Below are 13,387 nucleotides of genomic sequence, written 5' to 3'. Positions count from 1 at the left end.
ATGAGAGCTGATTGTCTGGCTAGGTCTTATTTTCGGGGAAACATGGTAGGCTCACCCTACAGACTGGTTTCACTGAGCTGAATTGGTGTAGTGTGTCTCCTGTACTCTCTGAGACCTCTGTAAGGGAAGTTGGAGAAAATAGTAATCAAAAAGAAGAGAAATGAAAGAATTGAAGAGATATCCTAGTAGTTTACTACTCATTCTGGATAGTTAATTAGTTAAATAACAAGTAAAGAAGGCATCAGAATCAAGGAGGCATCAATAAAATAATCTAGTTTTTAACAAAAAGTAGCAAACAAAACAAACTCATAGATAAGAGCAAACAGAATGGTGGTTACCAGGAGAGAAGGGTGGTGAGGGGAGGACAAAGAGGATACAAGGGGTCAAATACATGATGACAGAAGGAGACTAAACTGGGTGGTGAGCACACAATGGAATATACAGATGATGTATTATACAGTTGTACACCTGAAACTTACATCATGTTATTATTGACCTATGTTATGCTAATACATGTAATTTTTTAAAGTATCTAGATTTTAGATTTATCTTAAAATTGAAGTAGATTAAACTATGCCTACATATCAGTGGCAATAATACATCTAAAGCTACTGTTCTCATTCTTGCTTTTATCTGATCCCTTTCCTGATGTTTTCAGGATTATGGAATTTATGAAACATGATTATGTAATCATCCAATTTGAAATAACCAGTTGGAGGGAGAGGGAAAAATAAACCTCGGGGACACACACTTATTTAGGAGTCTTTCAAATTGTTAACTGCCATCTTTCCAAGATTGACTATATCTCTTATTGACTAGTGATAGAAGGCTGATGTTCTCAATGATTCAGGAACCATCAAACGGATTCTGGGCTCCATTTTCCTTGGATACTTGCCTCCTGTTTCTGAAACTTGCTCAGAAGGAGGAAGGTGATGGAGTAGGTGGTCTTGCTGTTTCCTGAAGCTCAAATGCCACAGCAGAGAACTTTTAGAGATATCTTGATTCTATTAGAATTTGCCGGTCAAAGGGCAGGTTCAACTGTTCTGGTAGTTTCAAACACGAGGGGTGGAGTGAATAGACCACTTTAATGACTTAAAAAGTTGGAATTCTGCTCCTGCCTACTCATTGTGTGGGTAATATGGCCTGTTAGTCACGCATTCGGGGGTTACTAATCACTTTGAAAGGTTCTGTGTCCACATTTTCCTTTTTTTTAACTGAGGAAAAGACACTAACAGAACAAGGAGAGTCATTTGGCAGGAAGAGCACTGCAGTTCTTATTTTGCTCTGGGCTTGTGGCATACATATATTAGCTTTCATAGTTTATGTGCTTGTATTGTCCCAGAGGGCCTCCCGGGAAGTGAAGCCAGAATGCGCTCCCCTCACAGTCTTGCTTTTCTGTGGCAGCCTTTATATTTAGTTGGTGAAATTCTTAACGTCAGTTCTTAATCCCCAGCAAGCTTCATTTTCTTTCAAATAGCCATATTAGAATTAGAATGGGTGATTTCCAGATCTCAAGCAATTGTGTCTGATTTAAAAAGAAAATATTCCTGGTATTTTCATTCTCCTTTTTATAGTTTTCTGTGTCTTTCAGTTTTTCTTCAATGAATGTGTGTTAATTTTATCAGAAAATGTCTGTTTTTCAAAGAAGTCATTATTAAGAGTATGTAGATACTGAAATAAGATTCTTTTTGCAGTTTGCTTTTTTTTTTTCCACTCTGGATTTCATTCATTCTGAAAAGCAGGGAGTTCTTAACAAAATTTTTCAGTTTCTATGCTTTTGAGTGCTCTGTAAAGCTTCAGCCACATAAGGTCAACTGTACCATATGGTCTTTTCTATCAGACATATGAAGGGAACAACAGTTTGTCTTATTCCCCAAAATTTAGATGGCTGTTACTATTTATTAGCTTTTATATTCTTGTCTGACTTCCAAATTTTTTTCAACAGGTTGGCCTCCTCTATAGTGTCCATTTCAAATTTAGCAAAGTTATAGACAAGAGAACAACAATACTACCTCTGTCCCTTTCCAAAAACAAATGAAAAACCTACAAGCTAATATACCTGTAAAAGTTACTAACAGTACCCAGGGTTTATATGATTATATGTATAATATATAATCAAAACATTTTATTGTCTTGACTATGAATTGCCCTTTTTAGGCACATGCACATGTAGAACTCAATATCAAGAGTAGACTTTTAAAATGGAAAGGACAGTGGTATGTTAATCTATTACTAGAAAATTTTTAGAAGGTGATTCTGCACAGTTCACAGTATATTATCAATGCCCAATAAAAAATAAATAGCATCAAAGACATAAAATTTCTATTTGAATTGTATACAAAAAAAATACTTCAAATCATATATATTATTAAAAGACAGTATTCCAGTGGCTCAACCTCCATTGCCACATCCTTTATTTTAAAATTCAGAATCTGAATTGTCACCTGTTATATCATATTGCAGTTTGAGAATATGACATTTTACCCCAGAGATTAACTGTACCACACTAGCTGACATATTCATTTATAAAAGAATTTGGAATTCAGTCAAGATGCTTCAACAATGAAGAATAATTTTCACTATTTCATATTACGATGTTTTCCTTAAGCATGGAGTGGAACTCAGATCCTATCACATTTGTATCTTGCATTCAGCGAAGGTGCTTGTGACTTGATCTCATTGGATAGAAGAATTTCTTCATTCCTCTCTTGTTTGTCTGCTGCTGAATGTGTAATTCTGACTGTTGGTACACAGAAATGCAGCCCCCTAATTGAGAAGGCATGTTTCTCGTTTCAGCTTTGTCAGTCTTTGAGCTTCCCAAAAAGGAACAGATGATAGCAATCAACAGGAAACTGCATAGTGAGACCATCTTGAACTCTGTCACCTTTAAGCTCATTTCACCACTTAACATATTTTTTTCAAGTGGTCAGTGGATATATTTAGACTATCATTATCCCTTTGGTGTTGACTAGCGCTTCCCAGGATAGGCCATCTGCCATTTCTTAGAATTATATATTGTGGGGACAGTGGAAAGTTATACTGGGGTCAGTGAGAACCTTCTTCCCTTTCAGCAGCAAAGATGACTAAACAAATCTTCACTTCCACGATGTACACCTATCTGCAACCTGCCTGTGTTAGCACTGCTTGCTCGCAGTTCCCCAGACCTACTCATCCAGAATACAAAATATCTTTGTCAGACTGTTCAAGAGATAGTCTTCCAGCTTGTGGCCAAACTAAACCTCTTCCATATGACTGCTATTGAAGCATAATTGTCTTAACAAAAGACAGAAGCAAGGTTCAACTTGGGCAGTGCCTTCTCAGAGTCAGCATTCCCGCAGGTCAAAAGCTCAGGCCACTTACACAGTCCTGTAAATCAAACCTGTCTTCTTACAGACGACTTACAGAAGAGATGAGCTATTGAGAAATGCGTTTTAAACAATGAGGCTAATTGTTCACCAACTTCATTCTGATTATTTTGTGAATTTCTCCTGCTCACCTCTTACTTAATCCCACCTTCTTTTCCTTCTGGATATTAACCAAAAAATACTTATCTAAACCACAAGGAATCTGTAAAGTTTAAATTATTGTTTCAGAGTGTGCAGATCTTTGCCAAATAGAAACTTGTTTGCATTGATGAGATAAAAAGAATTATAGATATCAAGAATGCCCTAGAAACAGATGGCTGATTCTCAAGATTCTACTTACTGTTTGCAATTTGTTATATATTCTACACATAAAAATGTTTTCATTTTCAGTAATGCCTCATTTTGCATGGAAGCGACTAAATACCCAAAAAAAATGAGTTAAATGGGTAAAGAGTACAGGTGACTAGATCATTCTTGCTTTCAAAAAAGTCATTAACTTTGTGTCCTTTCAAAGTTTATATCTAGGAACTCTTTATTGAGATGTCAGTATAACAAGATGATAAAGACATTGAGAGTCAGAAAAACCTGAATGGGATTCCTGGCTGTACCATTTATTTCAAGTGTGAACTTGGACGAGCTATGTAAACTCTCTAAGCCTTAGTTTCATCACTCATAAAAGAGAGGTGATAATAATAGTAACTTCCAAGGATCGTTGAGGATTAAATGAAAGTCTTAGCATCTTCCTTCTTTTGCAGGCAAGAAGCTCTTCTGGCTGCCATTAGTGAAAAAGATGCCAACATAGCTCTTTTGGAGCTTTCATCCTCTAAGAAAAAGACCCAAGAGGAGGTGGCTGCCCTGAAGCGGGAGAAGGACCGTCTGGTGCAGCAGCTCAAGCAGCAGGTACAGTTGATGGCAGGAGACCCGGGCGGAGGGTCCCCGCGGCCGAGGGTCCCCGGGGCCAGCCCCACACACTCTCCACCACGTCCTTGCCGCCTGTATGGTACGGTCTGTGTCTCGGGTTCGGCCCCCGATCTTTATATCTAGTTAATTTTCATAAACAGACATTTTAATCTGTTTATCAAATCTCTGCCTATGTCTAGAAAATGCAGAATATTCTTGGTAAAAGGACTGGTTTAGAACACGTCAGAAGGCTTTTTTAACTTTGTGCAATGGCTGGATGAAATTTGTGCAATTCTGTCCATTTGAAATGAAAAAGGCTTGTTTTTATAGCCAATTAGATTCCTACTACAGAAGGCACTAAGTATATTTTTATTTAAACGATTTCCAGTTATTCCGGGCTGGGTTAGCTCTAAAGGTAAGAGCAAAGTTTTGCCCTTTTTTCCCCAGCTTAAACCCTCCCCAAATGTAATGCTTAATAGTTACAATTTATTTTGTCAATTACACTTCAGTAAAGGGGGAAGCTGATAATATAAAATAACAGGGTATTGTTGAGGAAAGACTTTTGTTAGTTTATGAGCATGTATATTTAGCAGTATCAGCTCCCTTAAGTAGTTAGGGCTGAATACATTGACATGATTGAACTAATTAATGGTCTTCCCCTTAAGACCCCGAATAGAATAAAATGTCTAGCAGACTAGAATACGGTATCTCATTCACAGTGGCTTTGATAACCTGGCTCTCAACACTATCTGTTTTCATTAGGTGAAAATTAATTATATTAATTAATCAGTGAATTTATAATGTTAGAAAGTAGTGGCTAAAAAAAAATCCCTAATATCTTATATCTTATTATATGCCCTGAGGATCCTGTAGTGATGTGACCTGTGTAAGGAGAAAGAATGGGGTTTTTGGAAGTCCTTCCTGACATGGTTTTCTGTCTCCCTTCCACGTCAAGTTTTACATACCTGCTCTCTCAGATGTGTCCGGGATGCTGTGAGCAGGAAGGAATGGGTCTTGCCAAATGTGTTTTGATTCTTTAATTTCTCTTGAGTGTGTGGACTAATTTTTGGACAAGGGAGAGGCCGTTTGGAAAGAGAATATGGAATCAATGTTGTTTTAATTTAGAGCTTCTAGTCCTTGAATTGCTGGAACGTGCCTCAGTCTAAAGGCCGTTTCCTTACAAGGAAGCAGTCAGCATTGACCAGGCTTTCCAGTAAATGGAGCTGCACTGTCTGATGGGCCATTGGAATTCACGTACGAGTCCTATTGTCAGAAAGAGGTGAAGCAACGAGGGACTTAAACAGATTTGGAGGTCACCCTCTACAGTGGTCCCAATTTACTTATTCCTACCCCCCAGGGTTACTTGTCTCTTTGACTCGTTCATGGCAAAGCAACACTTGGAGAAGCTGCATCAGAGGAAGGAGCCAGAGCCAATGAAAAAAATAAAATCTAATGGTTGTCTAGCAAACTCCAGATGTGCTGTGGTGGGTGCCAACCAGTGTGTTCAGATTAGAAGTCATGAAGAAGCCCCCAGTGTGACCATCAGGCACCGGCGCTGAATTGAATGGAAACCCAGGTGAACCCTGGGAAGCATTAATACAGTGTGTTTAGTTCGCTGCAGTGCCGGTCCCAGATGGCCTTCACTCACCATCCTCTTCTCCTTTCTGCCTCAAGAATGTCCCAGCCTCCATATTGTACTGGCTATTGGTATGAAGTCTGGCCTTGCCCTGTGGGCTTAGTGCAGATGTGTCACGGGCAGGTTGAGCTTTGCAAGACAGGCTAGATGGGGTGGTTTTCCTGTTTTTGAAAATCAACAATAGCATTATAAGAGTAAAGGCTACAAACTGAAACTGATTTGGTTTGAATTTAGACAGTGTCACTTACAACTACAACTTCGTAATCCTCTGCATTAGGATTAAATGTCAGATAATATATACTTTTATTCCAACATTTTCTAGGCAGGGGGGAAATAAAGACACAATACTTGCCTTAAAGAAACTTGCAGTGTAGTGCTTAAAGTATTCTTGTCCTAAACATTTGGCAAAACCGTTCTGTAGAGTGTAGTCCCTGGCTCTCCCACCTTTTCCTGCTGACAGCCTCAGCACGTCATCCTGCGTGACGTATTGTATTTGTCCATTCATTGCAAAATCACTGACTATCTACTGTGTGTCAAATATTGTATTAATGGAAAACAAATGTCTTTTTTCCTAGCAACAGCCTGTGAGAGAGCTCATCAGACCTTGGTTGTAACTCTAGCTAACCCTTTTACCCATGGGACAAATGGCTTCTCTAAGATTCATGTCCCCCATCTTTAAAATTTGGATACCATTACCTGCCTCACAGGGTTGGTGTGAAATTAAATGAAGTAGCAAGCCCAAAGCGCTTAGGTCCCCTCTTCTGCTCTCTTTCCGAGATCGCTGTTCCACAGTGAGAACCGAGCCACAGGTCATGCATGTTCAGTGAGGGCAGAGGGGTGATTTCAGCAGCTCTGGCTCATGCTCAGTCATCGCTAGTAGCTTTAATTTTCAGCGTGACTGTCGTGCTCAGAATCCACAACCAGAGCACTGTGTTCTATTCCTCGGAGGAAGGACGTATTTCTCAGAGATCTGAGGAGGGCAGCACAGTGGTATCTTTTTATCCTTCCTCTTTTCTACCTGTTTCTTTAATGCTACAACTCTAGTATAGCATTTTCAGGATGAGTTGCTTTTTAGAGAAAACAAAATAGGAAAATCATTATGCTTTTAGAAAATATTCTGAAGTAACCACCTCTGAATTATTCACTTTTCATAATCACAGATCACCCTGGAAACGTAGTGCTTGATCCTGGTGTTCGCTAGGCGCTCTTCAACTCTTGAGCTCCATACACAAATGTTCTACTTTCTCTAATAGGATAATGCTAAGTTAAGTCTAAGTAAGATACGTAGATAACTCAATTAACTCATGATGAGAAGCCCCAAATTTTGATTGGTTGCTTTTTAAAAAATCAATAGCTTCTTCTGAATTACGTCACATAAAATTTTTTTAGGCCTTAACATGTTCTTCTCAAATATTAATTTCTCATATTCCTGATTGATTATGAAAATTTTTGTCAGCATTAAACCTATGAAAGGTAAACCTTCCTACCGTCTGATTCCCGTTCTCCTCCAGGACCTAGAGTACTCTCATTGATGAGGTATTAAGACATCTCCCAGGAAATCTACTCTATGGTGATACTGACATCAGAAATTCAGTTGCATGTGAAAAAGATTTTTATAAACTCAGGAAGGCCTCCCATCTTTTATGTGCATACCCACATTTGGCTATCTGTAATGGTGAACATTCATTTGCCCCCTTTGGTGTGTTTGCAAAATCCTGTAGTCATTTTCTAACAAGATCTCATGTAAGGAAAACCAATTATTATTAGTGGAGTTCCAGTTCACAGAAGGTGATATCCAGGCACTAACCACTTAACAGTACAACAGGCATCAGAGGTTCATGGAAGAAGAGATCAGTATCTCGGCGTTGATGACGCCATTGCCCATCAGTCTTCCCACTTAGCTGTGGGCCAGTTAGTTCAGGACTCAGCCTCAGCACTTCCCCTGCTGGCTAGGAGCCTCTTCTTCCTTGGCCCACCCTTTACTGTTAGCGGATCCTTGCAAACTCTCTTCCGAACTCGGTTAGCAGCATGCATCAGTTATTTAGTGCTTGCTATGCACCAAGCCCTCTCCTGGGTGCTGGTGCTACAAGGGTAAGCCAAACAAACACAGCCCTGGGGGACCTCCCTGTATTAAGTGTTCAGCTACTTTATCCAGCATATCTAAGTATTTTGTCACATAAGCGTTTTCAACTTTTCAACCTACTTTGGCAGAGAAGCCACGCCCCTTTCATATTATATGAGAAAACTGAGCAAAAAATTCATCAGTAATGGATCACATAATCTCAGATTGTTCAATCTATCTCATTCTAAGAGCTCTAATCTAATTTTAATTTGTCCTTATTACATATTTTCTGAACAAATAGTGAGTTTTCATTATGCTTAACAGAATAATTAATTATAAATGGATTAAGTATAGCTAAGCTAAGTAAGTTGGCCTGAAGAATCATCAGTGATTCATACATACTTGTTTAGTGGACACAGAAAAAAACTTGGATGAGTTGCTATGTGTTTATGCTTCATTTTCCGCCACTATAAAGTAAATATTATCTCTCTCCTATTTTTATGAGGGAAATTTTCAGATCAGTTAGTTAGTGAGAAGCAAGATCTTCTTGAGAAGAGAAATATGTAAGTGCAGAGCTGTATGATGTGTTCAGATCTGTCCCCTGGTACACATTCTGCAGAAAGCTGTCTGTCACTTGGGGAAGCGAGCAGATTGCCAGATACATACAAATGTCAACATTCGTCTGCAGGTGTTCAGCTGACAGGGCCTGCTTCTGGTCTCTGGTTTTCCATCCCATGCTCCAGGCTGATCCTCACCCTTCTGTTCACAGTGCTTTCCCAGATGCCCCACTTATATTCCTTTGCAGTACACCCAGGTGATCCTCCTGTCCTCTTCAGTCAAGTATTTGCATGTGCTTTCTTAGTTTTATATTGTGTTCTGTGTATTTTCCTTGTTTAACTTACACAAGACCACTTTATTTCCCGAATCTCTTAAGTTCTTGATGGAAGGGGGGTACTTCACTGCTGCCCCAAGTATTTTCAATAAGTACAGTATGAAAAATAATCTGAATTAAATGAATGATACTGTAAGTCATAGTCTTTTATTAAGTTCTGCCCACTCTCTAGTTAACAGTTTTTAGTCTCTCCCAAGGAGCTACATGTGATAGCACATATTATACCTTGCGTGATACTTTTATTTATTGCTTTTTCGGGTACAGCTAAGAATTCTGACACCTGCTGATTGGCCGGGAAACCAGCCTTTGCTTTGAAGTCGCACTTGCTATGGTGTCCTTAGTATACATTAACTCACCTGTAAAGGCAGTTTCTACATTCCTTCAGACTTTCTCAGCCCTGTTAGAGCTGGTTAATGTAATGACACTGTTCAATGCTCTGTCCGCATAGCTCACTCAGGAGTAATTTATCTTGTAATATAGACTTGTTCCCTTTTGCTTCCTTTTTTTGGGGCTATTTTACTCCTTGTTATATTAGTGAATAGAACGCATGGATAGGTTAATGCCTTTCTTACTTGGACTTTAGACCTTTATTCTCAGATGTTGTAGGGCTGACCCTTGGCTCACCTTTAAACAGAAATATGTCATCTGTCTTTTCCTCCTCGTAGCATTGATGGCTACCGTCTATTCTAGTAGCATGACGCGCTGTGAAGTTACGGTTGAAAAGGCACTTTTGGCATAACCACTGCCAGGCACTTGGAACTTTCCAAATAAATTATCCTTTGGACTGAAATTTTTCATAGTAATTTATGGTCCAAAGGAGAATAAATTTTTGAAAGTTCAATAAATTATCTTTGGTACTGAGGGTTATGACAACAAAATGTTATCATTTGTTCCAGCTCCAACTGCACAGTTTTTGGCACACATGTTTTATTCTTTTTTGTCATAGTTTCTATGAACTAAAGAGCTGTTTTAATATTAATTCTAAGCAAGCCAAGCTGAAATCATTTTGTTTGAAATGTCTCTTTCTCTACCTACCTCATAGTTTTGAGTAAACAATGTCAATCTGTTGTTTTGTGTGTAAGAATGTGATGTGCTCTTACTAAGTTTTAGGAAGAACTGGCTCAGCGTTGTTCTGAAGAATGAAAGTATGGGTCAAATACATTGAAAAAAAGAAAAGAACCTCAGATGTGGTTTTCAAATTCTAAGCCACAGGCCCTGGCCCACCTGTTGAAGTAACATTTAGGAATACCAAGTTGGAGCCCAATAAACGATTGGATCGTTACCAGTCACACTTGTTGTTGGCTCTCTGTTGTATATATAGGTAGTTTCTGAACGAAGCTAAAACAGTGTGAGGACTTACTAATGATCTATTACTATAACCCAGTTTAATGAAAATCACAATTTTGGATTTATCATTCTCTTTTTCTAAAAGAAAAACAAATGTTATATGAAAAATCCTTTTAACTAGCCAATAAAATAGACATTCCAGTAGGCCACATGCTCATGTAAAGCCTTTTCCTTATGAATGAACTCCTTTATGCAAGTTTGTTGTCAGTAAGAATGGAGAATCAGTCTCTAAAGCCACGCATAATGTAGGATCTGGGCTTGCCGTTGTAGTCTGTATTATAATGGTGAGCCAGAGAAAGACGTGTCTAGTCAGTGTCATTTGCCACTTCCTACATCAGTCTTCCATTCCCTTGCCCTTCCCTACTTTCTGAATCAAGAGAGGACTAAATATTCTTATGGAGGCAGAAACTTAAGACTCTTAAAATTTAAGGCATGTGAAGGCGGAGTGTACTTGGGTGGCTGTGGTATTACAGTACTTGGAGCTTAAAATGACACCCTGAAATAAGCTGCATAGTTAGGGTACTCTGTGCCTATGACTTCCGGTGGGGACTTCATGGTTTCGACTATCAAAATACCTATCAAAGGGAAGTGCGTCACAAAGAATGATTATTTTCAGGCCAGATATTGGCAGCTTTAGGTAATGTATCGTGTGATATTTTGGTCTAATTTTTTCACTTTCCATTTGTTATAATATACTCGTATGTAGGGAGATTTTTCAAAAGTAGTATCAGATTCAGGCTTTGTTTGTCAAGTCCCGTGAACATAACAGGACCAAGCTAAACTGCGTTTGGGGTGACTGCATTAATGCATTTCTCTCTCCTCCTCTCATGTAAGATGAAAGAAGGAACCAGGACACACCGTCAAACCTCTGGCTGGAAGTCTTCTTAACCAGATCACTCAGCTCATTTGGTACTTTTTTCGTTCCACATAACATCAGGTGTTGTTGTTGCCAAAAGCTCTGGTCCTGCAGAACAAAGATCCCAATAACATGTTCCTCACGTCCCCTCAGTGCACTCTCACAGTGCCTGTCACTACTAACAGTCCCTTCAAGGCAGGTTAGATTTTCACGAACACTCTTCAAAATCTTGCCAGCTCTTTCAGCTGCCACCCACTGCCAAATTCCAAAGCCACTCCCACATTTTAAGTTTTTGTTACAGCAGTAGCCCATTTCTAGTTATCAAAAGGTATTAGCTATCTATTATTGCATAAAGATTACCTTTAATGTAGTGTCTTAAGACAACAAACGTTCATTATTTCAAACAGTTTCTGAGGGTCAGGGATCTGGGAGCAGCTTAGCTAGCTGTTCTGACTCAGGGTCCCTTATCAGTTCGTAGTCAGGCTGTTGGCCGGGTCTACAGTTATCTGAATGCTCGACAGGGCTGCAGGATTCACTTCCAGATTTACCTTCATGGCTTTGGCTCTACACCATTGAGGCTTCTCTAAAGGGTTACTTAGGATGTGGCAGCTAGCTTCTCCCTGAACTCATGATCTGAGAGAGGAAGAGAGTAACCAAGATGGCAGCTGCAATGTCTTTTATAATGTCATCTCAGAAATGAAATTATTTTTAACTTTTTAAACTGCAATTACTTTTGCACCAAAACCACGTACACCAGCCCTCCACGATGTGGGAGGGAACAGCACAAGGGTGTGAAAAACTGCAGGCAGGAATCATTGTAGGCTGTCTTGAAGGTTGGCTATCACAAGTGAATGCATGTGCTGAAATACTGCTCAACACTAAATGGGAATGAACTACAAAGGCACACAGCAATGTGGATGAATCTCAAAAACATAGCAAAAGAATCCAGACATAGAGGAAGACATACTGTATGATTCCACATTTATATTAAACTCTAGAAATAATTATTTTAATGTATGACCTCGGAAAGCAGATCAGATGAAGCAGAACTCATTTCATCTTCCCTTCCTCAACTCACGTGAAGGACCTGCGGTGGGAAAGGGACAAATTCTGTTCTCTTTTGTTCCTCTTTTCCCTCCTGCATTGGTTTTGGGGCTCCTCTGATGCTGCTTCTGTGGCCAGTGTTGACCCCCTAAGGGCAGAACAGTAACCAAAAGACTCAAACCTGTCTGCTGTCTGCGATACTATATTTCCCCAAAAATAAGACCTGGTCTTATACCGTATTTCCCCGAAAGTAAGACCGGGTCTTATATTAATTTTTGCTCCAAAAGACGCATTAGGGTGTATTTTCAGGGGATGTCTTATTTTTTGATGTACAACATTCTACATTTATTCAAATACAGTCATGTCATCTTCTTCTGGAACATTGTCATAACGTACTAAATGCGTCCGTCTGACCAACAATCTTAACTGGGGCTTATTTTCAGGGAAACACGGTATCACTTACGCAAGGAAACTCATGTATCCTTGCCATGCCAAATCATGAGACGATGTAGTCTGCCTCCCTGCTTCTCTGTCCACCCATCATCTGTGTTTTATCCTCCTCAGATAAGCACAAAGCACATCAACATGTCTGATGCCTAAGTATTCGGTTGGTGCAAAACTAATTGTGGTTTTTGCAGTTATTTTTAACTTTTTAAACTGCAGTTACTTTTGCACCGACCTAATAGATACCAGATAAAGGAATGAGACGCCAATTTCCTTTTCTTTTACTCATGCCAACCTTTAGGATCAATACTCTAGAATTTAGGGTTGAATGCTCTTTGAGCACCTCTCACCTAGCTTAGACAAAGGGAACCCTTTATGCATGACTACATACTACTCAAGAGTCCTTCTGCCGGCCTTAGCATCACCCTCACACCAGCCTCAAACCAAAAAAAAAGCATGTGCAGAGGTATTAGACTGGTGTCAGTCATACATTTTCTACCACCTCTTGGTAAGTTCCCTTTATCATGTGGCCTGCTTAGCTCTTCTTTGTCTCCAGCTTTGGACCCTGGTCACCAGTTCTGAAACAACTGGAAAAACCCATTCATTATATTATTAAAACTACTTTAAAAGTGACGTCCACAATTGGAGAGCAAACAATAAAACTATTTTACAGTCTATAAAAGGAGAACAGTGATAGAGCTACAAAGAGCTCCTGAGTTGTTAGTGAACAAAGGGAGAAATAAGTAGCAAGTGTTAAAGTAGTTTGAGTGCTACAGAAGCTGTTCATGAAAAGTGAAATGTAGTGGGCATTTATCCATCTCACCGAGCAGGTTAAATCCTA

At 39.3% G+C, this 13,387-nt stretch overlaps 1 protein-coding gene across 13 annotated transcripts in view; it reads left to right on the top strand.

Annotated features, from left to right (window-relative positions):
* Positions 1 to 13,387, top strand: part of ERC1 (ELKS/RAB6-interacting/CAST family member 1) — a 490,623-nt gene that overhangs the window by 366,402 nt on the left and 110,834 nt on the right. For all 13 annotated transcript variants that reach the window (XM_019711308.2, XM_019711306.2, XM_074325175.1 and 10 more), the window contains one exon: positions 4,121 to 4,265. In XM_019711308.2, the coding sequence (XP_019566867.1) occupies positions 4,121 to 4,265 (145 nt within the window). The remainder of the gene's footprint in view (positions 1 to 4,120; positions 4,266 to 13,387) is intronic.

The sequence above is a fragment of the Rhinolophus sinicus genome, linkage group LG02, assembly GCF_036562045.2.
Source record: "Rhinolophus sinicus isolate RSC01 linkage group LG02, ASM3656204v1, whole genome shotgun sequence".
Taxonomy (NCBI): domain Eukaryota; kingdom Metazoa; phylum Chordata; class Mammalia; order Chiroptera; family Rhinolophidae; genus Rhinolophus; species Rhinolophus sinicus.
Note: the sequence above shows the minus strand (reverse complement) of the source record. Positions and strands in the feature narration are given on the sequence as shown.